The sequence below is a fragment of the Nelumbo lutea genome, chromosome 8, assembly GCF_056320005.1.
Source record: "Nelumbo lutea isolate HS-2025 chromosome 8, American lotus-T2T, whole genome shotgun sequence".
Lineage (NCBI taxonomy): Eukaryota > Viridiplantae > Streptophyta > Magnoliopsida > Proteales > Nelumbonaceae > Nelumbo > Nelumbo lutea.
In genome coordinates, this window is record NC_142691.1 from 47522805 (window position 1) to 47539856 (window position 17052).

General features: G+C 44.7%; 1 protein-coding gene across 1 annotated transcript; it reads right to left on the reverse strand.

Annotated features, from left to right (window-relative positions):
• Window positions 1-2982: 2982 nt before the first annotated feature.
• On the reverse strand, window positions 2983-3483 carry LOC148844021 (uncharacterized). The gene has a single exon (XM_088959482.1). It carries the CDS (start codon window positions 3481-3483, stop codon window positions 2983-2985), a length of 501 nt encoding a protein of 166 aa, XP_088815608.1.
• Window positions 3484-17052: the final 13569 nt, after the last annotated feature.

Sequence of the window (17052 nt, forward strand, 5' to 3'; positions counted from 1 at the left end):
TGAGTTCTGGTCGCAATGGCTATAAATAAGGGCTAGAGGGACCCATTTTTCTTGCCACATATTCCGTGCTCGAGTTTGTTGAGGTCGTGTTTCAGTCTTCCAGGTCGGCGTTAGTTGCCTTTTGCATCCGAGGCCTTTCACTTTCTTCGATCTTCTTGGTGAGTTCGTCTCTCTTTGATTCTGTTTCTTTTTGTCTTGTTCCTCTAGTTCGGTATGTCTAGCATCAGCTTAGGTAGTCTTTTTGACGGGAGTGAAGAGCCTGCCGGAGCCAGGGTGGGCACCTCGGCACAGGTTGTAGAGTCACACTCAACCAAGGTGAATGCCTCAACACAGGGTTTGGACTCCAACCTGTCCGAGGTGGACTCACCTCAGCAGGAGCGCGAGGCTTTCGACAAGGGGGCCTCCACTTCACGCTAGGCTTGGGGACCAGACAACTTTGGTCCTTCCACGATGACAACTGACACGCTTTTGTCTCTGGTAGCTCAGTACAAGCTGCCTGATAGCCTTGTATACAACATTCCCTTAGGTAGTTTTCCTTGGGATCATGGTCATGACAAGATTGTGGTGTTCGAGGAGCAGCTTGTAGCCGGATGCGATTCCCACTTCACCCTTTCATCATTGAGATCGTCAATTTTTTTGACATTGCCATATATCAGCTCCATCCTAACTCAATTCGTAACATTGTAGGTACCATCTCCCTTTTCCACGACTATAACTGACCTTTGAACCTCGACATCTTTTATTCGATCTGCTCCATTAAAAAGAACTCCGCTTGTGTTATCACTAAGCACAAGTGAAGTTATTACATGTCTCCCTGTCCTAGCTACAAAATCTTGCACGACCTCCCAAACAAAGTCCTGGCTTGGAAGAGGTGCTACTTCATAGTTTGTAACACAATGGGAGTGGCTGTTTCCATCACACTGGAGACCTACCATTCAGGACCCCGACATCAGGTTGGACAAATAGACACAGGAGGAATCCCAATCTTGGGCAAAGCTTGGGTTGAAGTTCGAAAACTTCGTGACCGAAGAGAAGCTCATTCAAGCCGGGCTGAGTCCTCCTGGTTGGTCGCCATCATGATTGTCATACTTGTTTTATTCTTCATGGTTTATTTCGATCTTGTGATTTACCCTACTTGTTATTTTTTGTAGGAGCCATGGTTGATATCCCTACTGCCGAGCTCTTCGGAAGCATGAAGGGGAAGAAGAGGAAGGCCTCCAAGAAGGCCCGTCTCCATGAGGCTGCCACCACTTCTAGTATCAACACTGCTACCCTCGAGCATCCTCCAGTTGCTGAGCACCCTTCGATTATTGACTTGATTGAGGAAGACCAAGGTAGGGCTTCTCCGTCTCACCTACCCGAGGAGGCCTCGGTGTCTGAGCCCCAGCCCACTTAGGCGGTTACCCCTTCGAGAGATGACACATCCTGGGCAGCTCGGAGCATTTTGACTCCGAAGTTTGGTCTCCTCAAGAGTAAGGATGTGGTTTTCGCCGAGGAGGTCGTGCATTGGGCCGATCTACTGGTGGCTCAGCTCGGGGCTAGAGCGCCGACTCACTGCATGGTGGTAGATATTTGATCCTTGGATTGTACTCTTTGTTGCTCTCCTTCGGCACTAAGATTTTGTTTCTTCTTTGGCAGGTGAACTCTGCGATCCATTCTCTTGCTTATCAATCCGAGGTGAAGTTGAAGCGAGCCCTTCGGGTTGAAGAAACCTCCCGAAGCATTCAGCACAAGCTGGACTTAGCTCGCGACAAGATTCATAAGCTGGAGAAGGATGTGCGAGCTCAAAAGGAGCTGATCGTGCTGCTGAGGGAGGAGAAAAAAGGCTCAAGGAGGAGAGGGAGACTCTCTAGAGGGAAAATGAGAATCTCGAGGAGCTCGTGATGGAGCGCACGAAGATCTTCACTGAAGTGTTGAAGGAGGCCAAGGTCAAGGCCATCGAAGAATACAAGTCTTTGGAGGAGCAGTGCAAATTGTTGATCGAGACTAGCACGTCGACCTACCGCAAGGGCTTCAAACTTTGTAGTTGGCTAACTCAGTGTGAATTCCCCAAGCTCGATCTTAGTGCTATCCCAATGTCCAAGGTCACCGAGGAGATGGCCATAGAGGTTGCCAAAGACCCGGACTCCGAAGAGGAGAGTGACAACGACCTCCTTGATGACAAGACAATAGAGGAGGGAGATGGAGATGGTTCTACTGAGGATCACATGGAGACCGACCTCCCTGCTGGTGCTATTATTGGGGACGAGGCGCCCCACATCAATTGACAATTGTTTTCCTTTTTTCTTGGACCCCCTGTACATACTGGATGTCCCGAGCCTCCGAGCTCGGTTAAGTAGTTGTAGTCTCTTATTCTTCTTTTTTTTTGTCATGTACTTCGAGCTTCACTTTATTAATGCAATGCAATAGTTTCAAAATTCCTTGTTGTGCAAAATTTTCTAAGTATAAATTATGCCCAAAGTGCCGATCTGACGATCTAGGCCCGAGTAGGAATAATCCGAATTCGTTGTATGCCGAAGTGAACATACACTGTAGGGTATATGCCCGACCTGTCTGCACATGCACTACTTTATTTACCCATGCCGAAGTGACGAGGTTTTTGGTTGCCTTTGCCGAAGTAATTAGGTCTTAGGTTGCCTATGTTGAAGAGGCGACTGGGTCTCAGCACGCCTATGCCGAAGAGGCAACTAGGACTTATCTGCCCATGCCGAAGAGGCGGCTGGGTCTTATATTGTGTCGAGGTCTTTTTGTCAGCTCGACGCCATAGCCCTTAGGCTTTGGGAGTGACTTATTGTCCTCTCTCCAGCTTGATGTCCTTTTGACCAGCTTGGTGGTCTTGTGGACTTAGTAATTTTTTTTAGTTATGTTGGAGTTGGAGCCGTGAGCTCATAGATAATATCTCCTCAAATTGACAACGTTCCAAGCTCGAGGTACTTGTTTTCCTTCCATACTCTCGAGGTCGTATGTGACTTCGCCAAACACTCATCTCACTCGGTACAAATCTTCCCAATTTGGTATGAGCTTACCCATGTCGAGCTCAGGTAACATTTTGTAGAGCATCATGTCATTGACTTGAAATTGTTGTTTCTTGACCCATGCATTGTAGTATTGAGCTACTTGCTGTTGGTAAGCTATAGTCTGGATATAGGCCAGGTCGCGTACTTCTTCGATTAGATCCAAGTTAGTTAGGAGCTTGTCGTTGTTTGCCTCTTCGTTGTATGCTTCAAGCTGCAACATTGGTACTTCGATCTTTGCCGGAATCATGGCTTCTGTTCCATACGTGAGGTTGAAGGGCGTTTCACTAGTTACAGTCTTGATGGTCGTCCTATAGGCACAAAGGACACTGGGCAACTTATCCACCCACAATCCTTTAGCTCGCACTAGGCGAGCTTTCAGTCTGCGGAGGATAGCCTTGTTCGTCACTTCGGCCTGTCCATTCGCTTGCGGGTGTGCCACCAAAGTGAAATTTTGCTGAATCCCCATTTCGGCACCCCAACTTTGGAATTTGGTGTCTTCGAACTGCTTCCCGTTATCCAATATCAGCACCTTGGGTAGTCCAAAATGACACACAATGTTTTTCTAGAAGAAGTTTTGCACATTTCGAGTTGTAATGTTCACCAACAGTTCGGCCTCCACTCACTTTGTGAAGTGGTCTATTGCTACGACAAATAATTTCCTCTGCCGGTTGCTAGCGGAAATGGACCAAGGATGCTGATCCCCCATTATGCGAAGGGCCACAGACTGGTCAGGTACTTCAGATTGGCAACATGTTGATGGAGGATGTTGGCATGCCTCTGACATTTGTCACATTTCTTAACAAGCTCATGTGCGTCCGCCTTCATAGTAGGCCAGTAGTAACCCTACCTTAGTGCTTTTTGGGTGAGCGCTTTGCCCCCCAAGTGTCCTCCCCATAGTCCTTCATGGATGTTGCGAAGTACTAGTTTGGCTTTTGAAGGTCACAAGCAATGTATGTAGGGGAGCGTGAAGGACCTCCTGTACAACCGCCCGTCTACAAGGACATACCGAGCTGATTGATGCTCTACCCTTCGATCTGCATTGCGTTCTGCTGGTAGGGTCCCGTGGAGCAAATAATCAATGAATGGGTCAATCCAGCTCGATTTTTCTTGCAACACGAGAGTGACTTTTTCTGCCCCCCCGAGGATGTTGGGCCGAGGCAGGTCTTCTATATATATGGTTCACATTGTATTGTCACTGGTACTTGCCAAGCGTAATAGGGCATTGGCCTCAGCGTTCTCGGATCTTGGTATTGTTCTGATGAAGCAATAATGAAAGCCTAGTAGGATTTCTCTAACCTTGGCCACGTAAGCTACCATAGTTGAATTGTGAGCTTCGTAGTCACTATTGACTTGGTTTACTACCAGTTGAGAGTCATTGCACACGATGTGGTGTTTGGCACTCATTTCCTTCGCTAAGTTTAGCCCAACAATTAGTGCCTCATACTCTGCTTCGTTGTTTAATGCCTTGAATTCGAACCGGAGAGCATACTCCATCTTCACCTCGCTTGGGCTGTACAGTATCAGCCCAACACCACTTCCTCGTTGGTTAGACTAGCCGTCTACGTGGAGGATCCAGGGCTCCTTGTCCCATGTCAGTCGTACCCTGACCGGGACCGGTGCCGCACTGGTTGACGTCTTCGATGCATTAGCGGGCTCAGTCAGTTCAGGGGCCAGCGTGCTGAACGTACACTCTGCTACGAAGTCCGCCAAGACTTGGGTTTTGATCACTGGACGTGGCTCGGATCGGATGTCATATTCGCTCAGCTTGATAGACCACTTCGTCAGCCTCCTTGACACCTCGGGCTTAAGCAAAATGTGCCTTAGAGGTCTGTTGGTGAGGACGACAATGGTGTGGGCTTGGAAGTATGGACGTAGTTTCTGGGCGGCTACTACTAGCGTGTACGCTAGTTTCTCAATGTCAGGATATATGGTTTCCTTGTCCTGCAAAACTTTACTTACATAGTAGATTGGTCATTGGACCCAGTCTACTTTGATTAGTACCGAGCTGACTACCTCCTTGCTCGCAAAGAGGTATAGCTTTAGTTTGTCTCCTTCCTTAGGTTGGGTCAAAACCGGGGCGATACTTAGGTACCTTTTCAGCTCATCGAATGCGAGCTGACACTCTTTGGTCCATGCAAAGTCTTCATTCTTTTTTATCGCCTTAAAGAAAGGCACCGACCCACCGATTTAGACATAAACAGGTTGAGAACGGCTACCAGGCCAGTGAGTCTTTGAACCTCCTTTATTTTTTGGGGCGATTTAAAATGGCCTTAATTTTATCCGGGTTGGCTTCGATGCCACATTGGTTCACTATGTAATCGAGGAACTTTCCTGACATTACCCCAAAGACACACTTGTTTGGGTTAAGTTTCATATTAAATTTCCTTAGAATTTGACAATCCATATTTAAATCATCAATTAAAGAATTGGAAAATTGGGTCTTCACGACCATGTCGTCAACATAAAACTCTATTTTATTGTCAATCAAAGGCTTAAAAATTTTATTTATAAATTGTTGGAAATTTGCTCCAGCATTCTTCAAACCAAAGGGAATGACTTTATAATAGTACAACCTGAGTTCAGTTAGAAAGGTAGTCTTATCCTGATCGGCTATGACAATCCTAATCTGGTTGTAGCTGGAGTAGCCGTCTATGAAGCTCAGCAACTCATGCCCTGAGGTCGCGTCTATCGGGCGGTCTATTATGGGAAGGGGGAAGTAGTCCTTTGGGTAGGCTCTGTTCAGGTTGGTGTAGTCGATGCACATGTGCCACTTGCCATTGGCCTTATTCACTAGCACGGGGTAGGCAACTTAGCTCGGGTAATGGACCTCCCTGACGAAGTCTGCGACGAGGAGCTTCCCGATCTCCTCATCGACTACCCTCCACCGCTCTGGGATGAGGTTGTATTTTATTTGTCTAATTGGCCTAACTAAAGGGCCCACATTTAACTTGTGAGTAATCACACTAGGGTCAATGCTGAGTTATGCTGCGGACTAGGCAAAAAATCTAAATTAGTAAGTAGGAAACTTACTAGTTGTGTTCGGAGCGGTTCACTTATCAGGGAACTGATTTGGAGAGTCTTAGTTGGCTCGGTCTTGGAAACCAATATGTGGACTGTCTCCTCCATCGCGACTGTTCGCACCTCGATGTAGTCCATTGGTTGCTCTAGCTCGACATCTTCCACCAGTTTCGTCTTTCCTTTCAGGGTAGCCACGTAGCACTTACAAGACTCGACCTGACCGCCTCGCACAACCCCTACTCTGTAATCCTTCAGGAACTTCATCACTAGATAGTACGTTGATACTATTGCACGTAAGACGTGCGTGATGGGCCGACCTATGATCACGTTGTAGGGGGGTGGAGTCGCAACCACCAGAAAGGTGTGCTTGAATCGCATGATGTTTGGCGACGTGCCTGCCTCAACTGGTACTATGACCCGGCCAAGAGGTTTGACTTCTTCACCACTGAATCCCACCCGGGCCATGTCTACCGGTTTCAATTCGCTTTGCTGTAGCTGTAGCCTGTCAAAGGTCCCTTTGAATAGGATGTCGGTCAAACTACCTGAGTCCACCAGGATCCGCTTCACTTCAAAGTCGTTGATGATGAGCTTCACAACAAGGGCATCGTCATGAGGATACTGTTTCCCACGCGCATCGTGCTCGGTGAAGTAAATGGGTTCTTCTACCCGAGGTTGTTTCAGTGGGTTTTCTGCTTCATGCTCCGGTTCCCTGACCAAGGTCTTCCCTGCTGCTAAAGTGCACCCCACTACAATGGATTCGCTAGTGATCATGTTGATCACCCATTGATGAAGGAGGTCTTCCGGCAGTTCTTTGTGCTGTGGCCATGGTCCCGATGAAAGTGACAGTACATTCGGGTTCTTGGTCATTGGGTCTCCCTGTAGCCTGGGTGGCCATTTGACGGAGGAGGAGTCCTTAATTGCCATCAGGATCTCTCCTCGCTTCACGTTGAGGGGAGTGTAATTGGTTCTTTCTACAGGTGGGGTCCTAGATCGTCGACCCGACTTGTAGCTTCAGAAGGGGGACTTACTCCTCGAGCGAGGTGATTTACTTCTTCCCTTTGTGTTTGCTGTTGCTCGAACCTTTTTCTTCTCTCTTTCTCTTCTCGCCTTGTTGGTTTTTTTATTTCTAATTGAGCTCTTCTTTGGTGCTTACGAATCTCTCGTCTAACACGAGAAACTTTGTAATAGTCTTCGGCCAATTGACTCCGACGTACCACCTGAATTCCTTGTGTGTGACTCCTTTTCGAGCTACGGTGAGGTGAACTTCTGGGTTGAGCTCCGGTATCTGTAAGCACGTTTCATTGAAACATTTGATGTAGCACCGGATCGACTCACCTTCCCTCTGCACCACGTTTAAAAGGCTTTCTTGTGACTTCGGACACTTCTTACTAGTGATGAAGTGGGCTATGAACATGTCCATGAATTGTCCCCAACTTCTGATCGAGCTAGGCACGAGATTCCTGTACCAAGCCTGGGATAATCCTTTGAAAGTGGTGGAGAAGGCCACACACATACACGCTTCGTTTGCACCAACGAGATGCATTTGAGACCGGAACGTGTCTACATGATCGCTAGGGCCGTAGCTCGGGTGATAGGGGGGACAGCTGGCTCAATAGAGCTGGGGCTGTTCGCGTAGCTATCGATCTTACCTCTTCCCTTTCCTGGCTCAGTTTCAACGGTTAGCTGTTCTTCACTGGCAGGTTGTTCTTGGATGAGGAACGACGAGTCTTGAGACGCCATCACTGTTGCATCTTTACTGGCTCGACGTTTGTACTGTTGACTTCTGTATGGTCAGGCACTTCAATTCTGGTCTGCACTCGCTCCTGAACATTGTCGCAAGGTGGATCAGGGTTCCTTCCTACTTCTTCTTGGTCTCGAGACCGGTGTTGACTGTTGTGGGGTGTCGAGGGGTCTCATCTTGAGCCCCCTCCTCAAGCCCCAAGCTGACGATTATCGCGTTGTGATCCATTGTTTTCCGACCACAAATGTTATTGCTGATTGGCCCTCTCAGGATGGCTGACTTTGGGCTTATCCTTCGGGTTCCCCCTATGAGAGACTGGGGGAGTGTGTTGTCCGTTCGTCCTGCCCCGAGGTGGGGTCCCACCCACTGGTATCTACAAGGTCCCCTCGGAGATCGACGGACATTTTGATGGGCCCTGTGCCGATTTTGGTTCTGGTTCTGTCCTTGGTACTGACCTATGTGCTGAGGTGGAATTTGCTGTTGGAACTATTGGAATTGGTGGATTTGCTGCATCTGGATCTGCATTGTCCTAACACTCTGAACGAGGTCGTCGAACTGAGAATGCCCGACCCCAGGAGGAATCACCAAAGGCTCTGAAAAGGTGGTGTTCACTGTTAGACAGTGTATGCCCTTAGCTCCAATAAGATTGATGTACCTTTTTGTCATTTATTGTAAATGAATAAAGTACATAATTGATTCGTGTTATTTTGGTGTGTTTCTATGTAATACCCTAAAACTAGACACTTATGAGACTTGTGTTTGTTTAGAATCTTCACAGTCGTTGGATAGATCTGGGGAGATTTATCCTGCCAAGGTTGACACTGATGTGCCGCCAAGTGGGTTCGGGTGGGTTGTCTCAGTTGCCAAGGTGAGACCTGACCTTGGACCTAGACCTTGGAGACAGATGGACAAAACTGGAATGTTACACTTGACCCTTGGACTCGATTATGGTACTACACTAGGTGTTGGATTGGACTGTCTTTGATATGCCAATCAATGAGATTCTTAGAGGGGGTTAAAATATGGGTACGTTGGGACAATCTGAGAATTCACATGAGTGGGTGATCATAGTGATAAGATTAGCCCCTTTGTCGGACAAAGTGAATGATCAGAGAATGCACTCTTTCTGATGGAAACCTAAACTGCCGGTAGTTGATTTAAAATTGTTGAGATTTGTTTTTGCAAAATATATTTATATAGAGAAATACATATATATTATGGTTTCACAAATTGTTTGCAAAATATTTTAATTATTAGGATCCATGTTAGTAGAGAGTGCAACACTAGCATTAAGGGCTAAGAGGTTAAGTATAAGATCATTGAGGGTAATGCCTGATGGGCTAATCTTGCATCTGCCTACAGTCTTTGGGCCTTCATAAGGTGGTTGGACCCAAGGACCATTTAGTGTAAATGTTGGGCCCATTAAGAGTCCATATTGATGGACTCAAGGGGTTCACTGTGTTCTATAATGAATTCGACTAGGCCTTGTAACAGTGGCTGGGTTGGACTCATGTGGCTGATGTATAGATCAATGCTAGGGTCCCACACCATACAAAGAGAGCCAAAATAGCCAACATTTAAAGAGAAAGTGAGCTATGTGACTAAATGGGCCAAAGCCCTTTTCGAACTGGGCTTAAGTAAGTTAATTAAAAGGGGGTGAATTTTGACTTATAACCTGATCAGGATTAGCTAAGGATAAGATAAGTGTTATCCATTTAAGAGTCCAGATCCAAATATCAGATTTGGATCAAGAAACTCTCTCCTAATTGGATTTGGAGGTTGATCCAAAGAAGGTTATAAATAGGGGCAAATTCATCAGTTTTATAGACTAAAAAATCTACATAATTCTTCCCCATTTCTTGCTGCCCCTACCTAGTTTGATCTCCATTCTTGGATCTGATCAATAATAGTTCTTGATATTGTTTCTTGCTAGAAGAAACAATTTAAAGTCGTGCTCACCATCCCGTTGCCTGATTCTTGCTGAAGAACCATCATACTGATCCTGCCTCACCATAAGCTGTGTCATATTCAGTGGAGGTTGGTTTTGGTCAACTCTTTTTGCGTAAACACCTACGTTGGGAGTTACTATTATTCCGTATCAGGTATTTCCCTACTTGCTTAATTTTGATTTTAGATCTAGTCCTATTTGTTTCAAGAACGAACCTTGAAAAATGCAATTTTTTTAAATCAGGGAATAAGATTCGCACAAGGGAGAGAAAAATTTTGAAATTTCACCCAACCATCTGCATTGTCCTGACACTTTGAACGAAGTCGTCGAACTGAGAATGCCCGACCCCGGGAGGAATCACTGACGGCTTCGAAAATGTGATATTCACCTGGGGCAACAGGATGTTTATCTACTGAGTTGTCTGAGGCACTGATGGAGAGGGGATCCCTGAAGTAGTCAGGGGAATAGTAAACTGCCCAATAGTCACTAAGAGGCCTCGAGGGAGTGACGTTTGGTGATCCTGCCCCCCAGTGATGTTCATGTCAATGCCCTGACTTTTCGATCGTTCCCATAGATGGCGCCAATTAATTGTGCGCGATCTGGAAGGTCCTAGCTGGAAGATGACTTGGACCTTAGTTGCATGGCGAGCTGGACCAAGCTGCAAGGCAGAGGATCAGGGAATCTGGGGTGGCAAACCCGACGATGACGCTTCGATGCTTAAGTCGGTACTGTATTATGGTTGCGAGCTAAAAGCTTGAGTGCTAGAATGTTAGTGAGCAAGTAATCGCATGTACCTGAGTCTTGGTGGTTGTTGCCCTTATATAGTTGGGAAGCCGTGGGTCTCGCAAAACTCTCTCGAAATCTCCGGCTCGTGATGTAAGGATTCATTCCGCTTTGGAAGGTGGGTAACATACCAATTAGTAAGGTTCACCATTTCCTTCCGATTCGGGTGGGATAGAGGATAAGGCCTACAGTTATGCGACATAATTCTGAGAAGCTCGAAGATGACTGGCGAACTTCTAGGTTCGGTTATGTGGCACCTCGACAAGCGTGGATACCAAGGTGCCCCGGTTCCGAAGTGTTCTGGCACTGAGGTGCTTTGGTTCCGAAGTGACTAAGCTCCTGAGGTCCTCTGATCTGCTGTCGTGGCACCACAGCTGGTCTGTCGTCTGGCTGGTAGGCTGCATCCATGTGTCCCATACTCATTTAGGTCAGGCCAAATTACCCCTCATAAGTTTCTTTGTGATGTTGCGTGTTTCTTAGTGGCTTATGTAGGTCTCATTTATGGTGTGGTAGTTCTGTTGTCTTTGTTGGGTTTTAATCTCATAAGAGATTAAATCCAATGGGTTTGATTGGTCAATTACATGAGAAATTGCACATGCACACTTGGTTGGAAAATCAATTTTTCTCTTACAAAAAAAAAACCCAGTTTTGAACTTGTCCCACATTGGATAATTACAAGGTTTGTTTTCAATATTTCAATAGGAGCTGATTTGCACTCCTTAGAATTAGTAGAGGAGAGTATGGGGATTCGATACCGCGCAACGCGCGCGCACGCGTGTGTGTGGCGCAATGAGGCGCTTTAGAGGCGTACTTTGCTCGCACCCGCGTGGCTCGTGATGGACAACTCTGGTTTTGGTGCGTTGATCACCGTTGATGAGATCAACGGTCACGATTCAATCAAGTGTGATCAAGAGGCACAATTCAAAGTTAACAGTCACCAACTGTTAACGACTTTTTAAACAGTCACAATGGTTGAAATTGTGACTGTTCAAGGTGCCTTCTCTAAACCAGCAACTACCTTTTCCTCATACCTCTTCACAAATTATTTAAGGAACATGAATCAAACTCCAAAACACACAATTTCGAAATTCACTATCTCTCTCTCTCTACACTCTCACAGAAGGTTTCTTTGGAGACTCTTCAACTTTGCTGGTTGCAGATTCTCGCCCAAGGCTCTGTTGTATCCTGGGAATGAATTTGCCTGTAACCCAACAACAAACTCAGTAAAACTGAGTGGGGGCAAATAATGTTCTGAAGATAGTGTTTTTAGACGCACCTCAGAGATTCTCCTCCAAAATTACAGTGACCCCATCTTCCCCAATAGTCTTTTCGTCTTTACTCTTGTTTTTCCTGTCTCTTTCCCCGACCCCTTTGTTTCTTTTCTCTTCTTCTTCTTCTGATGTTTTGTGTTCTTTCCTCTCCGTGCCTTCCCCTTGCCTGGCTGCTCGTAGTTTCTTTCCAATGGATAACTTGGACGGGCTAAATGAAGCGTTTCAACAAATGCTTCAAGAAAATGGTCCAGTTGAAGTCTTTAACATCCAACCCCTTATTCCCCAGACGTCCAACAAAATTGGAACTTGTCTCTTATCTGCATATTGTTCCCGAGACTCACAGATCAATTTGACGACGTGATCCAAGGTCTTTATGAACTATGGAACCTAGATTCTGGAAATCTTCTTCTTGAACCTTTACATAGAGGTCATTTTAGACCCCAATATGACTGGAATTTGGATCGTATAGGGATTTGGGTGCAAGTCCATGACTTGCCTTTTGAAACCTTGTCTGTAGATGTTGGAAGACCCCTCTTTGAACGTCTAGGCCTGCGAGATTCATCTCTGTAAACCAATACTGCCTTCGAGCTAAAGTCACTCTATCCGTCTCTTAACCTCTACGTACTGGAGGGTTTGTTAGTGTAAACAATTGGATCGCGTATTGGTATGAGAATGTACCCTCCATCTGTTACATCTGTGGTAAGGTGGGCCATTTGTTTCGACGTTGCTCCCAATCCCTTCCCCAAACTGGTGGCAGGTCCTTTAACCAGTTCTTTAGTAGACGTACCATGAACCACCTTGGGCCCTGGCTTCGAGCAGAAGTGTCTATGAGGAGATCCAGGAAAAGACCGACCTTCAATGATTTTATCCCTCCTCAACCTCACCCCCAGCTGCCAGAACCCTTCCTTACTCCTGAAGGAACTCCCCCTAATCGTTTGTGGAATTCCCTTCCTGTCTCCATGCCTTCGTCTTCAGTGGGCCCTGTGAGAGTCTCTTCGCAAACCTATCATCTGGCTGAAGGTACCCAGCTTTTGCTAAACAGGGTCTTTGATGACTTAGCTGGGCCCTCTACGTGCAGAGGAAAGAGGCCTCGCTTAAACCTTTTAGCCAACTTGGAAATTGACACTTCCTTGGGTATTCCTACTTATGGTCGACCAGACGACTCGACAACTGCAGGAGATGAGGTTCTCATTCACGTTGATGAGACGAGTCTCAAAGCTCTATTAGTATTGACTTTTCCTACTACTTTGTTTAGCTACTATGTTGAAGTATCCTAACTGCCATGTCGTTAATCCTGAAGGATGAGCAGGAGGTCTAACCATCTTTTGGAAAGCTGGTTTTTCTGTATCTGTATATATACAGAGGTCCTGTCATAGGTATGTGTTTCTGAACCTTAATTCTAATTCGTTTAATTGGTTAATAGGCTTTATTTACAGCCCTTCTGTTAAGCACCAGAGAAATGCTTTTTGGTTTGATAAATTTACCTATTTTATTAATCAGGGATTTTAATGAAGCGACGTGCTATCACGTGCCTTACCTGTTTACTTCTCGCCAAATGTATAGGCGGTTCATTCTAGATTCTAATTTTCTTGAATTAAATATTCGAGGTGGGGGCCTCTCTTGGTCTAACAAGCGTAGGCAGGGTCTCATCTCTAGAACCTTAGACAGAGCAGTCCTGGCCCCAAATGTCCTTAACTTATTCCCAAACGTGGCTCTTTCCTTAGGCAAAAAGTAGGGTCAGACCATCACCCTCTTATCCTAAACCTAGACTCTCTTTGTCAAAATCTTCCTAAACCTTTCCGTTTCTATGAAATGTGGCTCTCGGACCAATCTTGTCATCAGCTTATTGAGGATTCGTGGAATCTAAATACCAATGGTTATGCAGCCTTTAAACTCTAAAAAGCTTGAAGTTTTGAAGAAGGCTCTTATAGCTTGGAAGAAAACTACTTTTCAAGAACCTACCGAGAAACTAAATCTTCAGGCTGAACATCTAAATCTTACTGATGATTTGGGAGATCTCTATCAGGATTATGAAAGAACTTCTAACCAGTTAGGGAGTTACTAGAGGCAGAATTCTAGACAAACCTGGCTCCAATTGGAAGATCGGAATACCAATTTTTTCCATAAAAGAAAGAAATTTTATTGACGGAGTGGAAAATGGCCAAAATAACTGGTTAACCTCTCATGACAAGATCTGTAACACTTTTGTGGATTATTTCCAAGAGCTGTACACTTCTCAGAATCCTGAGGATTTAACTGATCTGGAGCAAATCATTAATCCAGTCATTACGGAGGAAGATAACAATATGCTCCTGGAGCCCCCCTCCCCTGAGGAAGTGAAATCTGCCCTTTTCTCAATAAGAAGTTTTAAGTCCCCTGGCCCAGATGGCTTTCCCGCCTTAGTTTATAAGCAGTTTTGGAATGTAATGGGCCGTGATTTAGTCTCTGTGGTCTAGGAGTTTTTCATTAACAAAAAGCTTCTTTAGAAGCTCGACCATACTTTCATTTGCTTAATTCCAAAGAAGGTTGATTGCTTGAAAGTTCAAGATTATAGACCAATAAGTCTATGTAATATCATGTATAAGATCATAGCAAAAGTCATCACTAATAGACTCTGGTCTGTTTTAGACAAGTGTATCTCTCCCAATCAGAATCAGGGAGCTTTTGTGTCTGGGCGCCAAATGACGGATACTCTATCATAACCCAAAAAATGTTCCACTTCTTAAAGCATAAGAAGAAAGGAACGGGGTATCTTGCTCTGAAACTGGATATGTCCAAAGCATATGATAGATCGGAATGGAGCTTCCTAATCCAGGCCCTGTCAGCCCTGGGTTTCTCATACTCTTTTTGCACCTCAATTAAAGAGTGTATTTCAACGGTGTCCTACTCCATTCTTGTAAATGGTTCTTCTGAGGGTCAAATCTTTCCTTCTCGAGGCCTTCGTCAAGGAGACCCCCTGTCCCCTTGTTTATTCTAGCTATGGAAGCTTTGTCTAGAATGTTTTTTAAGACAGAACAAGAAAACAGAATCCAAGGGATCCCTCTCACTAATTCTTCCCCGAGGATTTCTCATCTCTTCTTTGTAGATGACATCATGCTTTTCTTGAGAACCCATAGAGAAGAGTTAGATAACCTTAATGAGATCTTAACCTCTTTTTAGGAAGCCTCTGGTCAAGTTGTAAATTTAGAAAAATCTGAAATCTTCTGCAGCAAAAATATCCATCCCAGACTAAGCGTCTCATTAGCAGACAACTCAAAATTTGGCCTTTAAATAAGAATGTAAAATACCTAAGACTTCCCATATTCTGGTCAAAGAATAAAGATGCTAACTTGAATTTTATCCTAGACAACTTACAAGCGAAACTAAACAGGTGGAAGGCTTCTGCCATAAGTAAGGCAAGCAAATCTGTCCTTATTCAATCTGTGTTTCAATCTGTACCTCTCCATGCCATGTCTTTAATAAAATTCTCTCAAAAAACCATTAACCAAATTGAGAAAGTCATCCGTAGTTTCTGGTGGGGTACCTCTAGCTCTAATAAATACCCTTTCTACTAGTGTGCTTGGCAGACCCTTTCTCTGCCTAAATCTCATGGAGGTCTGGGTCTCAAAAGGCTCAACTTAGTTAATCAAAGTCTGTTAACAAAAGTTGCTTGGAGATTCTGAAATGAAGATCATAATTTTTGGGTTCAAGTCTGGAAGAGTAAATATCTCAAGGAGTCTGACTCTTTCCCTTCAGTTATTCCCTCTTCTCTTCTACCTACTGGAAAGCTGTTGGACCCCATCTTATGGATCTTTCCTCTTAAGTGGGTCGACTAGTAAACGAGAAATCTTCGCTCTCTCTGGGTCACAGCCCTTGGATCCAATCAGATGGGCAGTTTTCCTGGCCCCCTCAGCCTCTTCCTCGTCAACTCTCTAATCTCAATATATCGTCTTTCATTCAGAATGGTTCTTGGAATCATAATCTAGTGAATTCTGGTTTCTTGGAACCAGTGGCCTCCCAAATTCTTCACACCCCAATTTACCCTTCATGCAATTCAGTTCACTGGATTTGGTTACCTCATTCTACGGGTAAATTTTCTATTAAAAGGAATTATCAGAAGTTGCTTCAACCTTTTTTCTCTCTTGAAATTGCCTATTTACCCTAGATACAAGCTCTTCGCCTGGAGAATCCTAAACAATATGATTCCAATCAAACATAATCTAAACCTGGAAAATTCTCAGAAATGTTGTTTTTTTTTTGTCAAGAGCAAGAGGAATCTCTTCACCACTTGTTTATCAGCTGCCGTTTCTCTCAAAATGTGCTTCTCTCTAACCCTTGGAACTTACACTTTCAAATACTGTTTAATTAACTCTTGGGCAGCAAACTTGAAACAGCTCTACAATATTTTAAATGACTAAATCTTTTTTAGACAGATTTTATCTTGGTTAACTATAGCGTGATAGTATATTTGGTATGGCAGAAATGAGAATTATTTCAAAACCATAATATCTATCCTCCTTGCCTGGCAAAGACTATTTGGAATGTATACCAGCTTTCAGGTACGGTCGAAAACCACAGACCAAGCATGATCCAATCTCCTGATAATTCAAAGTGTGTTTTGTATTTGTCTCCCAATACGGATTACACTTTTGCAGTTGTTATTGCCTCTCGGAACTTATCTTGCATAAAAATTTTAGGAGGTCGCACTTCCATCAGTCAATTCTGTTTTGCAGGCTAAATTGTTTGCGATGCTGCAGGCTTTTAAAGAGTTAACAGCAATAGATTCTCTCCAGTTGATCTGCTCCTTTAAAGAAAAGCAGGATTATCCTTGGACGTGCCATTGGCTTTTTGAACACTCAAAGCAGATCTTAAACAATCTGAACTCTATTTCTTTTGTGCATGTAAATAGAAAGTTTAACTTAACAGCTCATGCAGAAAACTCATGTTCAGCCTTCATTTGTTTATTGTACCTATATGCCAGGGATACCCAGACTGGAAGACCGTATCTCCTTATCTTTTTGCTAATATATACTTATTTACTCTCCAGAAAAAAGGCCATAACATTATGTGAATTTTGAAGGCATAGGGGGGCCATAGCTCTCCGCCGCCACCACCTGGCTCCGCCCCTGAGTCACACATATTCACCTCGAACACCATTTACCAATTTGAGCCCAACCCAAGTATGTCAAATTTCACCGCAAACAGGGCTTGTATTGAGTCTATTGACACTACCGAAGACACGTCTTAATAAACTAGAGATATTTAGAAAATTTGTTACTGAGCGTGCTTATAAAA